The sequence below is a fragment of the Pipistrellus hanaki genome (genome assembly GCF_964339955.1).
Source record: "Pipistrellus hanaki genome assembly, chromosome: 1".
In the NCBI taxonomy this organism is placed as follows: Eukaryota; Metazoa; Chordata; class Mammalia; order Chiroptera; family Vespertilionidae; genus Pipistrellus; species Pipistrellus hanaki.
In genome coordinates, this window is record NC_140503.1 from 183,295,274 (window position 1) to 183,310,282 (window position 15,009).

General features: G+C 49.1%; 1 protein-coding gene across 2 annotated transcripts in view; it reads left to right on the forward strand.

The window, feature by feature from the left end:
- The first annotated feature begins 3,962 nt into the window (after window positions 1-3,962).
- CORIN (corin, serine peptidase) overlaps window positions 3,963-15,009 on the forward strand; it is a 188,154-nt gene continuing 177,107 nt past the window's right edge. Inside the window, exons 1-2 of one of the 2 annotated variants that reach the window (XM_084899835.1) lie at window positions 3,963-4,022; window positions 4,450-4,612. In XM_084899835.1, the coding sequence (XP_084755961.1) occupies window positions 4,541-4,612 (72 nt within the window). In that variant the 5' untranslated portion in view covers window positions 3,963-4,022; window positions 4,450-4,540. Of the gene's footprint in view, window positions 4,023-4,350; window positions 4,613-15,009 lie in introns of those variants that run through there. The other variant, XM_084899836.1, reaches the window with a different exon arrangement.

A 15,009-nucleotide genomic window follows, 5' to 3' on the forward strand; every position in this document is an offset into this window, starting at 1 on the left:
GCTGTGTGTGGAGAAAAAGACTAAAAACTACAAAGATGAGTTGGGAAGCAGTCTAGGCTGGAGGTGCTAGTGGTACTCAGATTCAAAGACACATGCCTCCAGTTTCCACAGTTCCCTGTTGCCCAGAGCAAGTGGCATGAGGATGCTGCAGAAACCACTGCATGGTGAGCAGAAGGGGAATGAAAGAAACTGGAGTTTTTTTTAAGGCCAAATGAGGTTAAATTTGGTGTAAACACACTAATTGGTTCTGAGGGAAATAAAGCAATACATGTCCTTTACCCTTCTATCTGAGCCAATTGGAGAAGGCAGGGAAAAGGTTTTCAAGTAGCCATTAAGAATAAGTAAAATTGGGACTATGATGGCCTTAATTTCCTATTTACTTTGTGACATTTAAAAAGTTTGTTAACTTACTATTTGAAATTTGTGGAATGTTTATATTGAAATCTTTATAAAGTTTTTCTGTTTAAACATTTTCTCAGGTTGGCAACACCTAGTTTTTGTATTTCCATTAATTTCACTAAAGTCTAAAGTAAATGCAGATAATTCCAAATGAATTGGTATGTTCTTTGCTGAAATTGCCAAAGGAACTTTATTGAACAAAAACACTGAAAACTTGCTTTTTGCAAAGAAGTCTGATGCTTGAACTTAATGGCTATGAATGTTAAAAATTTTAAACATTGGTAAGCATCTGTGGTATTGTTTAAAGATGTCCTGTAACAATTGTTTGGCTCTTTATATAATTTTTTAAAAAATTTATTGTTGAAAGAATTGCAGATGTCCCCTTTGTTTTTTTTCTTCTGATTATCCCCCTCTACCTCTCACTTGCCCCTCCCAAATCTTCACCACACTATTGTCATGTCCATGGTCTATACATATATGCATATAAGTTCCCCTGTTAATCTCTCCCCTGTCACCCCATATTCTGCTGAAATTCATCAATCTGTTCCATGGTTCTATGTCTCTGGATCTATTTTGCTCGTCAGTTTATTTTGTTCAATAGATTCCACATATGAGTGAGATCATGTGATACTACCTTTCTCTGGCTTATTTCGCTTGTCGTTCTCGCTAGGTCCATCCATGCTGTTGCAAATGGTAAGAGATCCTTTTGTTTTACTGCTGCATAGTGTTCTGTTGTTTAAATGTACCACAGCTTTTTTATCCACTCATCTGCTGATGGGCACTTGGGCTGTTTCCAAATCTTAGCTATTGTAATTTGTGCTGCTGTGAACATAGGGGTGCATATTTTCTTTCTGATGGGTGTTGTGGGTTTCTTAGGATATGCAGACAGTCCTCGGGTTACATCGGACTCGACATTCGTCATTTCGTGGTTCCTTTGCCATCTCCCATTTATTGATATAAAAGAAAAGTTCTGTCATTTTGACGTATGTACATATGTGCTTTGTTTTTTATTATTTATTTACCACAAATAAAAGTCAGGAATTGTTATCTTTAATTTTTTTTTTTTTTTTTACTGTTTTACTTCATTACTGCTATGTATGTGCTCCATGTGAGTGACGTAGGTGTTTCTGTAGGTGGGTTCTGACTTACAGCGAAAATTGTGTTGCATTGCACCATAGGAATGGAACTCCGACATAACCGGAGGACCCACTGTGTTCCTAGAAATGGGATCTGCCTATTCGGCTGCCGTTTTCTCTCCTCCTCTTGTGTCATTTTAAGTGACTCGGGTGACTCCTCCGGTTGTTAATGTTTGCCTGTCCTGAGATAGTTGTCTAAGATCTGAAGCTAGAGTTGACATAGTAGTTATAACTGTGTCTCTTGTCCCATCTGTGGAAGTTGCCCTCTACATTGAGTGGCAGTGTTTAAACCTTCCTAAGCCTGGGCCTTCCGTCTGCCTATGAGGTTGATGAGCTTCATAGAAGGAGGAAGAAGCAGAGTCCTGATTACTACCTCCAGAAGAGAGGTGAATTCGGGAGGGATCTCTCTGCTCTCTAGAAACTCTTAAGGGACAAAAGAGACCAGGTGTCCATCTAAGAAACCATTTTCACGTATTTCAGAATCTTGTTCTATCGAGCAAGTTTAGGTCTGTTATTTACTGAGCTTCTGTTCTTGCTTTTTCTAATTACGGTGGGGCATGTATTTAAATGGTGCTGTGAAGAATTACCCATTAACCATCTATAGGCTACCTTTAAATTAATTTTTCCATAAATCTATGCTTCCCCCCCCTCCCCCCTTAGATCATCTAATTATTTTGGGTATATACTTGAAATACTAGATGACAAAAGTTTCAAAGGCAAGAAATGTTTCTTTTTGTAAAATTATTTTACAAAATTTAAGAAACTAGATGATAGTTGTCACTTTAAGTTGAAAAGCAAATGAGCAAAAAAATTTAAGGAACAATTGAAGTCAAATTTTGAGGCTTCTAACATTTTTATGATTTCTTACATTATAAAGGTTGTTGTAAGGAATATGAAAATAGCTGTTTACCCTCACAAAAAGAGTATCTTAAGTATTCACTCTGGTGCTTTTGCTAACTAGAACTATGTGGGTTTTCTTGCTAAAAGGAAGTCGAAGGAATGCTTTTTTACATCATCAGTGCAGTCAGCCTCAGTTCTTAGAAGAACACAGTATTGCCGAAACCGGTTTGGCTCAGTGGATAGAACGTCGGCCTGCAGACTGGAGGGTCCCAGGTTCGATTCCGGTCAAGGGCATGTACCTTGGTTGCAGGCACATCCCCAGTGGGGGTTGTGCAGGAGGCAGCTGATTGATGTTTCTCTCTCATCAATGTTTTTAACTCTCCCTCTCCCTTCCTCTCTGTAAAAAAAACAATAAAATATATTAGAAGAAGAAGAAGAAGAAGAAGAAGAAGAACAACAACAACAACAACAACAACAACAACAACAGTATAGTTGTGGATAGAGGGGAAGAGTTATCTCCAGTCTTTATCAAATTTTGGATACTTTAATTTCATAGTTTCCAAAGCACTTCCACTAGAGGGCAGCACGTGGAAGAGAAACGAGGTGAAATAGAAGTTTATGCTTGGCTTCAGAATGCCTGTGGGAACTTGAGGATTGAATCCAACCCTCACTTTGTAAGCAGCTAGTGTGGCCCAGGAAGACTGATGATTTGCTTAAGGTAGAGCTGGCAGATAAACCACGCAGGCTCTCGATATTTCAAGCTGGTGTCCCTGTGGTGATGACCTGGTGATGGCAGCAAGAACATCTTGCTGCCAAGGAATCCCAGTTCAGCACTGGCTAGCTCTGTAAACTTAGGCTGGTTACTTCGACTCCCTAAGTCTTTCCATCTCTCAAATAGTAATAGTACCTGCCTCATAAAGTGGCACTAAAAGAGAATACTTGTGAAGTGGTTAATACAAAGCCCGCCACTAAGCTTAATTTTTGTGAATTATGGTAAACTTGATGGGTATTGGACTTCAACTCTGATGTTTGGAGCACTGATGGAATCAGCATTTCAACTATCGTACTATATACACATACAATATTTTCTACTTTCTCATCATTTCAGAAACAGAATTTTGCAAGTTCCCTTTCCCCCACTGTAACATTCAAGGGACAGGTGTCTGATACATCCATACTATGCATATCCTCCTCCAGAATAATGGTGATGGCTTCATCCAATAACCTCATGAGTAATTTTGGCCACTTCCGTTAGATCTTGACTCAAGTTGGATGAAAATAATCATTTCTAAGAAAAACGCAATGTAGCCTTTTTCTGCCAAACATTTGACAGCTTTCTGGGGCTTCAAATGCAAAAGTCTTTACCTTGGTAAAGACCTGCAGGGCCCCCCTTGGCTGCCTGAGGGGTGGCTGCCCGGATAACAAAAGGGCCCTGGCCTTGGTCCCTGGTCTCCTGCGGGAGGTCTCCGCGGGAGGTCTCAGCCAGGGCTATCGAAGCGGGCTGGGCTCTCCCTGTCCCTGCAGCCTGGGCGCAGCCTGAGGCAGCCTTGCAAAGGAGTTTCTTCACTGAACCTAAGTCAGAAGGCAAGTTCCCATTTGTTTAATACAAATGATGCTCGCCCTGGGAACGGAAAAACCTTTTTAAAGGTAAAGTTGGCCTTTCACTGCCAAGCGCCCATGGTTACTTTGATTTTTGCTTGGCTGCGCTCTGGCTAATCGGAAGGGGTCTAGGAGATGATAAGGAGGTTTAAGGGGAGCCCAGGAGCGTTCCTTTGCTCCCAGTTACTCTGTCTCACCTTTTTCGTGCTGCCATCCATCCCGACGTGTGAGTTGAGGTGTGTGCAGTGGAGGGTGGGGGAGGGGGCTGCGTTTCCCCTGGCTTCCGTCTGCCCCTGAGGGGTGGCTTTTCTGGATGCGAAGAGGTGGGGTGGGGGGGATCTGTCATGAAGGGTTCCTAGGGGTGGGACGCAGAGACGGGAGAGAGGAGGGAGTGGCCCGCGGGTGGGATCAGTGGAGCAGACCAAGTGTGGGGCCTCATCCCTGGAAGTTCAACTTGGCTCTCTTCCTGAGCCAGGAGCCAGGCGCCCGGAGTTCTCTCCCCGAGGGGCACGAAAAGGAGAGAAAAGCGACCAAGATCAGAGTGAACCGAGGAAAAAAAGCGAGACATGATCTCCAGGAAGCAGCCCCCTGACCTCGCCCCGGACGAGCGCTGCTGCCGAGCCGGCGCCCCGAAGCAGGTAAGATGCACGAATCGCGCGCTGCGGGCACTCTGCGGGCAAACAGGTCGGTTGACCTCTGGGTCCGGGTGAATTCGGGGTTAACCTCCCCCGCCGCTGGCCCCCTCTTCCCCTCCCCTCCCCTCAGTGGCCACCTTCTGTCCCCACCTTTGGAGCTCTCCCAGCCCCTCGCTCAGCATCCTGTCTCGCAACCAGTCCCAGGGCGCACGGCCCCCTTCCCCGGGGCGCCCAGCGGCCGGGACCCTCCCCGGGCCCAGCGCAGGCTTTCCTTCAGGTTCAAGGCCGGTCAGTCCCTGCTCCCCTGAGCGGAGCAATACAGAGCCCGCCCCCCTCCCTGCGCGGCCGCACGGCTGCGGACTCGGGTACCTGGGGAGGGTGCTGAAGCCCTTGGGGACCCGGCTTCCTCTCTGCGCGGCGCTGCGGCCCCGGCCTCTGTGAGGACAGCGCAGCGGGCTTGCAGGCCCCAGAATCAAGCCTCCTGCAACCGCGGAGCGCATCTCCTCTAGTCCCTCCTGCAGCCGGCTGGTGCCCGGAGACCCCCGGGCCCTTCTGAGCGCGGGCACCTCGCTTGCAGGGAGCCGGGGACCTCCGTGTCCCCTGCGCGCAAACTGTCCGGCGCACACCTGGCCGGGCACCCCGCCGCCGCCGGGCACCTAAGGGCGGGCGCAGAGTCCTGGCGGCTCCGGTTTGGCGAGAGGAAAGGTAGGCAGTAGCACCTCCAGGGCCCGCAGAGCCGCCCTTGGCCGCCTGGAGCCTGCTCTCACAAGCAGCTTCCCCTCTTCGGGTTTGGGAAGGTCCCTGCCGCACAGTCCGCTCCGGCGGGTGGCCGCTCAGTGCGGGCTGTGGAGGCGGGAGGGCGGCGTGTGCGGATCTGGCTGGGCTGATCCAGCTCCCGTGGCGGAGGCGGATGCCCGCGCCCCGTGTCACCCTGTGGGGCCGGTGGATGGCGGTGCAGGCGCTCTTTGCACCTTCACAGGCAGGTGATTCCCGGGATCCAGCCCGGGCACGCTTTGGAGAGCTCCTCAGGGAAGCGGGGGAGATGGGCCTCCCCAGGGCATCTCTCCCAGCAATGCTTTAGGGATGCTTCCCTTCCAAGGGAAACTAATGAAAACAGTGCTCTGCAAAGACCAGCGCGTGTATGACAACTGTATGCTATTCCTGCACTCACAGTGGTGGTTTGTAGGATTTCTTGTTTGTTTTGTAATTCACTGATGGAAGCCCAGAAAGAGAGCGAAGAATGAATTTTCAGGATTTCCTGGAGATCCGTATCCACAGACAGACATTTTAGCTGAAGGTGTTGACATTACATAAGATGCTGCAAAACAGGAATTGCGGCACCATCCAGAGAGAGTGAGAAGCAACAGTGCATGTTTTTAAAGTTACAGAATCATGTTTTTGTCGGGCACCACATTCGCCAGCGTGTTAGTGTTATTTGGTGCCTGTAGTTCTGGTTGTGCAACAGGAAGCTAAAAGTCAGTCCCAGAAACCAGGTTCCTGGGGGCAGAGCAGTCAGACTAGATGTCTGCCTGAGTCTGGGCTGAGCGGCCAGGTTGTCCATGGAGTCCTTTCTGCTGAGTGTCACGCCCGGGCGTAGAGCTATTTGGGTGTAGAATCGCACAAACCTCAAAACCTCAAGATGCTGGAAAGCTTTATGTAGGGGAAGACGTCTCTTCCCAGAAGGTTCCCTGTAGGATTGGATTACAATTCAGCAATGACAGGCTCCGTTAACCGGCCCGGAGGTTACACAGACAAGGGTTGCTTTATTAATCCCACCAAGTATATTTCCAGGTACAGGGAAATCTCTTTAAAAAAGATGCGGAATTAATCACATCAAAACCTTCCCCTTAGTGCGGCAGACATCTCCATAGCCAGAGCTCAGGGGACATCGCTGCCTCCAGCACCAACCAGCTGTGCTTCTGTTTGGGGAGGGGCCCGTCTCCACCATGGCTTCCTGTGGATTCCAGCGCTTGCTGGCTTCATGGCCCTCCGTTGCCCTCCTCCATCGCTGCGGACAAATAGGAGGCTGCAGGAGAAGACCAGCCCAGGATCTCCAGGGAATTAGCCCCGCCACCTCCCGAAGCCCGAATCACAGATCTCCATACTGCTAGTGAGGAACTCTGTTGGTCATCTCCCCCTTTCCCTTCCCTCCAACCCCCGCTCCTCATGGAGCTGTGTGGCCACACCTCAGGGTTTCCGCATGGCTCCGCTGCTGGAGGGACGGTGCCCCCTGATGATTAGGAAAGCTGTGATGGAGCATCTCTGCTCTGACCGTGTCCAAGGGAGAAAGGTTTCTGTAAGGTGCCACTTGGGCCTTAGAAAGTTAGTCCGCGAGGATGCATGCATGCGTCCTGTTTGCTGCCTTGTTTTTCTTGGCATTCCCCTTTGTCTGCCCAGGTGGCAGATGGGGCTGGTTGGCCAAAGGAGAGTGACCTGTATGGAATACTGGATCCGCACTGAGCCCTCAAGAACACCACCCCCGCTCCCACCCACTCCCCCCCGCCCCAGACTTACCTGTTCCTCACAGTCTACTCAGACAGGCGCACACAGGTATACACACACATGTGTGTAGCGTGTTCGGAGAGGGTGGGAATGGAGGGAATCGCAGAGTGAGGAAGGTGCCATAGGTGAGGTGCCTTGGTGGAGAGCATGGGTTTTGATGTCAAAGCCTGATCCGGATCTCTGAGAGGCTGCAAATACTCCAGCTGAGCTTTGATTTCCTTATCCAGCCTTAGAGATACTGACTATCTCCAAGGACGCTGAGAGGACTGAGGAAGCACTCACATCCCAGAAGCACTGTGTTTAGCAGTTGTACATTCTGCGATGGCTCCCTAGCCTGTTAGTGATCACGAAGCCCCCTCCGCCCAGACGCAGGGCGCCTCCCTTTGCTGCTTTTGCACACGCCAGGGCATTTGTTGAATGTGAAGTGGCTAGATTCGTTTATACATCAGCCAGCAAGTGTGTGTGAGTCCGAAAACCCTGGGAAGTCTCCCCTCACCTTGATGATTTTTGCTAACGTAGGGTTCGTTCCCCTTCATGATGAGCTCTGGGGCTGGTGGTTTTCCTGCTTTTCGAGCAGAAACACTGATTTAATAGGGGGGAGAATGTATCTTCCCCATTTACTTGCATGTTGTATCTTTTTTATTTTTTTTATTTTTTTTACAAGAATGACGGTGCTAGAATACGAGGCTCAATGTTTGGATCAGATTCTACTGATCCAATTCTAGTTTAGTTAGATTGGAAGTTAGATTGGAAGTTAGATTCTAGTTTAGTTAGATTTAGTTAGATTCTAGTTTAGTTAGATTGGAAACCATTTCTCTCCATAGGACCCCTTCCTGAACTCGTCACCATTTGACAGACTATATATGTCACTTCTCACCTTTGGGTATTTTCTGTCTCCTCCTACTCCAAGGTCAGAGGTTTTCTGTGTTCATTGCTGGGAGAGGGTCTGGCACATAAGGTAGTTGGTACCTATGAACAATGTGTGAATGGATGACTGTGCAGGAATACATTGGTAGCAAGCTAAGAAAGACAACTGCTGTATTAGCTTCCTAGGGCTGCTGCAACACATTTCCACAAACTGGGTGGCTTAAAACAATAGGAATTTAGTTGCTCACAATTTTGTAGGCTACAGGTCCAAAATCAAGTTCCTTGGAGGGAGGAATAATCCTCCCTCCCTCACCTTTCTAGCTTCCGGTGCTTGCCGGAAAGCCATGGCTTTCCTTAGCTTGTAGCTGCATCGCTCTGATCTCTGCCTTCTCAGTCATGCACCCTTCTTCCTGTCCCACGTGTTCCTTCTCTTTACAAAGACACCAGTCATATTGCACTTCGGGCTCGCCCTGATCCTCTGGGACCTCACTCTAACAGATGACAAAGGCAGAGACTCTGTTTCCAAGTCAGGTCACATTCATGTCACAATTCATGTGACGTGAATTTTGGGGACACCATTGAAGCCAGCAGAGATGCATAGATCCTTTCCCTGTCTCCATTCCTTACCCCCTAAGGGTTTATTCTGTTTCTGGGACTTCGCTAAATGCCCCTGAGAGCAAGTACAGTCCATAAGGCTTATTATGTTCACAGACAGTCACCGTGCGGGCTGGCAGGTTGTGTGTGCTTTCCTTGTGGGTGTGGCGTGCAGGGGATGCTCACCTCTGGGTCGCTGCATCCATTGCCGGCCTTGGGCCTGTCACCGTCTCCAATCCCGGCTCCTCTCTCTCTGCTCAGGAAGAGCCACTGCTGGCCCAGAGCCCGGGCTCTTCTGTCTGCCTTACCCCGAGCGTTCTGCAGCCCAGTTTGCTCAGCGCAGAGCTCAGCTGAAGGTGCCCAGGAATTCCGTTTGCCTCTCAGCCAAATGCTGGCAGTTACCCCATCCGCCCACCCGATGGCCGCTGTCTGAATATTCTCCTCCGGTCCATGTCTACGTGTCCAAACCATCAGAGTGGGTGGTGACAAGCACAGTGCCAACGTGTGATAGGACCAGAGGACCCAGGTGGCCCTGCAGGGGATCCATCGTGTCTACCCGTATCAGTGCTGAAACTGCCAGCACTCAAGGGAGCCAGCGAGCCCTTACTGGTTTGGCTCAGTGGATAGAGCGTTGGCCTGTGGGCTGAAGGGTCCCAGGTTCGATTCCAGCCAAGGGCATGTACCGTGGTTTCAGGCACATCACTAGTAGGAGGTGTGCAAGAGGCAGCTGATCGATGTTTCTAACTCTCTATCCCTCTCCCTTCCCCTCTGTAAAAAAAAATCAATAAAATGTATTTAGAAAAAAATAAAAAAGAGAAGCCAGTGAGCTAACAGGCTGGCTCAGCAGGAGGGCAGGAAGTACAGGGGTGCGTTGGGAAGACCATTTTGGTGCCCCTAGTTTGTGCTTATCCCATGGCCCCTTCAAACCTTTAGGCTGCCAGCTCTGTTTCCAGCACTTGGCAGAGTTTTAAAGAAAAGTCCGTGTGCAGCTATGAAAGTAAAGGATATCAGTCTGTTCAAACCCATAAAGGTCATGCTGCTAGTGTTATTGCAGATAGCACCCGGAAATTTAAAAAAGACATATATATTTTATTGATGTTTGTACAAAAAGAAAGGGAGAGGAAAGGGATAAAGAGTTAGAAACATCGATGAGAGAGAAACATTGATCAGCTGCCTCCTGTACACCTCCTACTGGGGATGTGCCCACAACCAATGTACATGCCCTTGACCGCAATCGAACCTGAGACCCTTCCGTCTGCAGGTCAATGCTCTATCCATTGAGCCAAACCAGTCAGGGCGTACCAGGAAATCTTAATCTGGGGCTCCATGAACCCCATGAGTCAGAAAATATCTCTATAAACAGTTCAGTGGGAATTTTTCTGTCTCGGGCACCAAAACTCCCCGAGAAGTTAAGAGCCATGGATGAGACCTACATAACTTCAACTCATGGGAATTCAGCGACACAGGCTGGCCAGAAAGAGGACTAGAGTCCTCCAGTTAGTCAGCAAGCATTTAGGTGCTGGTACAGGAATTGGGGAGCCACCGGCGAACAAATAAAGATTGTGCACGTGGGCAGCTCGGTAAGCTCTGTGTCAGGAGTGAGGGGGGTTGGTTGTTGCAGTAGTAAGCGCCCCTGGCCTGCCTTTCTACTCAGTGCCCTGCAGGGAGGGCCAGAGAAGAGGAGGGACTCTGCTGATACTCTCAGAACCTGGTGCCTTTTTACACGTTTGTTTGTTTGTTTGTTTTAATCCTCCCCCGAGGATATTTTCCCATTGATTTTTTTCAGAGAGAGTGAAAGAGAGAAATATCGATGTGAGAGAAACACATCCATTGGTTTCCCCCTGCACGTGCCCCGACCAGGGCCCTGGGACCGTGGAGGAACCTGCAACTGAGGCATGTGCCCTTGACCGGAATTGAACCCAAGACACTTTGGTATGCAAGCTGACACTCTATCCACTGAGCCACACTGGCTAGGGCCCAGGTGCCTTTATCCGTATCCATCCTGCAGGCCTGCGTGTCATCCTGTGTGTAAGGAACATGCCTCTTTGTTCTCTAGCCTCAGGCCAGGTAGTTAATCTGGAGCTCCACCGATGAACCTGATCCGTCTTTGGAAAAAGGCTATATTGGTCTCCAGTGTGGCACTTTCCTAAGCGTTTTCAAGGATTATCGCGCCCGTGCCTGATTTTCACCCCCGCATGCCTGTTTCAGAGCCTCATCCTGCAAGAGAGATGCCACTCTCTCTAGTGTGGTTTGGAAATCAAAAGCTGAATGGGTTTACTTAATATTTTTCTGTGATCTTTTAAAACAATTTGATCCAGCCCTGACCAGTTTGGCTCAGTGGATAGAGCGTCGGCCTGCAGACTGAAGGGTCCCAGGGTCGATTCCAGTCAAGGGCATGTACCTTGGTTGTGGGCACATCCCCAGTGGGGAGTGGGGAGGAGGCAGCTGATTGATGTTTCTAACTCTCTATCCCTCTCCCTTCCTCTCTGTAAAAAAAAAAAATCAATAAAACATATTTTTAAAAAATTTGGTCCAAGTTGAACAACATCAGAAATGGGAGTTCTCATCTTTATCGATGCTAAATTGCCATGAGACTTCACAGAAAGCAGTTAACCCTTTTGCTCCCGGTTTCTGTGTAAAATGTGGTTGGACTAGACACCCTCCCGGGGCCTTCCCAGATCTGAAATCTGAACACGGCAGAGAAAATGAGCTGCGCGCTGAACACTTTCTCTGTCCTTTCCCTCCTCCCCCGCCAACACGTGAGCAGCGCTGCCTGGGCAGGGGCATCCTCTCGGACCTTAGTTTGCTTCCCTCTTCCTGGGTCTTCGTTAATCCCTCTTACAGCGACTCTCTGCCAAACTGCAGAACTGCCCGGACAACCCCAGGGGAGACTGACCACAGGAAAGCTGACCATCAGAGCCCAGGCTTGTCTGGGGTGCCGTCTCTGGGTGTAAGTCAGAGCTGAGCATTTTACCCGTGCGTGCAACTGGGGGTAGGGGGTGAGGGTGGACGGGCTGTCCCTGGTGTTGGGGGCCTTCCAGCAAGTGGCCTAGAGGCAAGCTGGGAGCCAGGCACGCCTCCGGTGCAGCTGAGCAGGAGTCTGATGCAAGATAAAACCTCCCTTACATAGCCAGGCAGGACACGGCCTCTCTGCAGTCAGAGTTGAAAAATAACGAGTAGTTGAGGGACAGGATTTCCAGGCAAAGAGTGAGAATTCTGGGATCTCTGAAATTTGGGACTATTGAAGGAAAACAACAACACTCTCGGGAAATGAGGTGAACCTGACTAGATCATTAACCCCATGCCAGGGCGGCCCTGGGTGCCGGAGGCTCGGGCTTCTGTTCATCACTAACTCGTTGGGTTTGTTTCTTTTTGGCTCAGCTTCCTTCTCTGAGAAAGGGGGACATTATCCTTTTCTCAGGGCTGTGGTCAAGGATTTAGTGAGGTAATGCTTTATGAAGGTGCTCTTTAAGAACACGAGTGGCTGGATAAATGTGTGAGCTTTGTTTTTTTTTTGTTTTTTTTTGTTTTTTTAAATGTATTTTGTTATTGATTTCAGAGAGGAAGGGAGAGGGAGAGAGAGATAGAAACATCACTGATGACAAAGAATCATTGATCCCCTGACTGCCTCTTGCAATGCCCCCTACTGGGGACTGAGCTCACAGCCCAGGCATGTGCCCTGACTGGGAATCAAACCTTGACCTCCTGGTTTATAGGTTGATGCTCAACCATGGAGTCTCTCAGGTTGGGCTTTGCCTTTTTTTTTTCTTTTTTTTTTTTCAGTCTAGTGAAGAATTTCATTTTTCCACATCCCTAATGTAATAATATGTAATAACATTCCCTCTTGATTTGAAATCTCAGTTGCTCTCCCTAGAGAGGGTTGAAAGAAGAGAGGTTGCTTTCCAAGTCTAGACTCTCTTATAAGCACGAGTAAGACAAAAATAAAACAATTGAAATTTAACACCACCCTGCTTCCCTTTTGGTCTCCAGTCTCACCGTCCAACAGAAATAATGTCAGCCACATGTGTAACTTAAAGCCCTCTGGTAGCTGCATTTGAAAAGCAAAAAGAAACAGATGAGTGTGACTTGAATAATTTAATTCAGCATATCTAACACTTTATAATTTTAACATGAAATGAATGTGAACATTATTAGTGAAATATTTTACTTTCCTTTTTCTCATGCTCAGTCTTTACATTCCAATCAATACTCTCACAGCATGATCCAGTTCAGATGAGTCCCATTGCAAGTACTCAATAATCACCATGGCTTGTGTCTACCATAGAACATGGTGTAGAGTCACAAGACATGTGGTGGTTTGAATAATGTTTCCCTCCTTCCCCCCCATATATCCATGTCCTAATCCCCAGGGCCTGTAAATGCCACCTTGCGTGGCAAAGGGACTTTGCCCATGTGGCTGGTTAAGGATGTGAGATGGGAGATTACCCTGGATGATCTGTGAGGGCTGATGTCATCAGTGCCCTCGTAAGAGGGAGGCCGGTGGGCCGGAGTCAGAGGAGAAGGCAGTGAGGTGATGGATGCAGAGACGGGAGAGAGGTGCTTTGAAGAGGCAGGATGGGCCACCAGCCAAGGGCTGCAGACAGGCCGTCCCTGGGAGCCGGAAAGGGCCGGGAAACGCTCCTCCCCGCAGACCCGCCGGAGGAAGCAGCCCTGACCACACCTTGACTCCAGCCCAGGGACACGCATTTCCGACTTCTCAGCTCCAGAATTACAGGAGAATACAAATTCGTGTGGTAAGCCACGGTGGCCATTGGTTATAGCAGCCAGGGGAAGCTAATACATTACTAATAATCTCATAGGACCATCACTTTCAAGTCCCTTTCGAGAAGGCGTGCCCTGGGCCACGTGGTAGGCAGTTACAGCTGGCTTCCTGGCGGCGTGGCCACGGGTTACCCATGTGCAGTTGGTCATCCTAGGGCTGGAGTGCGCTGCCCACCTCCTCCTGGGCGCTGGCCACTGTTTCTTGCTCGGACTCAACTGTAGGCTCGATGGCAAACACTTGGTGTCTTATCACTAACATTGAGGATGAACAGAGGCGAAAGGTTTAACCATTTGGGTATACACACAGGAGGAAGAAATAGCTTAAAAAAAATCACTGGCTCTCTTTACTATCTATCTGCTCAATGTTTTTGTAAATCTAAAACTATGCTAACTATAATGTCTCTTAATTTAAAAAGGTACTGCCATGTGGGTTTGGTAGGGACAAAAACTCATACCCCTATCTATGAATGCTGGTGAATGTGAGGTTGGACCAGTAATTCTCAGTGTAATGTGCATGAAGATCACCTGAAGAGCCTGGCACACTGCGGATTGCCGGGCCCACGGCCAGGGTGTCTAACCTGTAGGTCCGAGTGGGGCCCATGCATTTGCATTTCTTTTAAAAAATATATATTTTATTGATTTTTTTTTTTTTTTTTACAGAGAGGAAGAGAGAGGGATAGAAAGCTAGAAACATCTATGAGAGAGAATCATCACACACCCCCTACTGGGGATGTGCCTGCAACCAAGGTACATGCCCTTGACAGGAATCGAACCTGGGACCTTTCAGTCCCCAGACCTATGACACTCTATCCACTGAGTCAAACCGATTTCAGCACATTTGCATTTCTAACCAGTTCCAGGTGATACTGACGCAGAGGGCAGGCCGGCAGGCAGGTAGGCAGGGAGGGCCCCTCCGAACACCAGGCCAGGAGAAGGGACCCCGGGCCCACCTCCACCAGTGCAGGGGAAGGCCCCCAGGCCGCTGTTCCCTCCGCACCAGGCACAGAGCCCCTTCCAACAACAAGCTCCGCCGTGGTTGCTAAGGGACTTCAGACTCAGCACCACTCCTCGAGCTGGGCTCTGTTTTGTGTCTCCCACCCTGAGGTTTAAAGTAGATGACAATCCGGAGATCCCCAAGTCTCGGCTAAAAATACCTCGTTTGTCACAGGCCAGCTGACTGCTCAGGTTTCCCAGCTGGAGTGCATCCCCAGGCCTGGGGCTGCCCCAGTGGAAAGTCAATCTGCCGAAAATATCTGGTTAAAAATAGCCCCGGGGAGGCCCCTCAAAGCTCTCAGCCCAGCTGCCCACGAGCAAACGGGGACCAATTCTGGACGTGGGGTGGAGGTGGGAGGATGAAGCCAGGAATGGCTGAAGGACTGCCTGGTGTGGCCGTTTCATTCCCTGGAAGCGTTAGGGCAAACTGGAGAGACCAGCTCCCTCCAGGCCCCTGGTCTTTATGTTCACCAGTGTCCGATTTAACATCTGGACTTGGTAACTATAGTCCCGACCAGGCCTTGGGCGATTTTCATTCTGCCTTCTTCTGCCTAACAATAATGCTGAGCTTCCCGACCTTTCACAATTAAGCTGGTGAGCCTCGCTGAACGTGGCCTTGGTGAGCACGTGCAGGGGTCCCTAGGAAGGAAGGAACTGCCCAG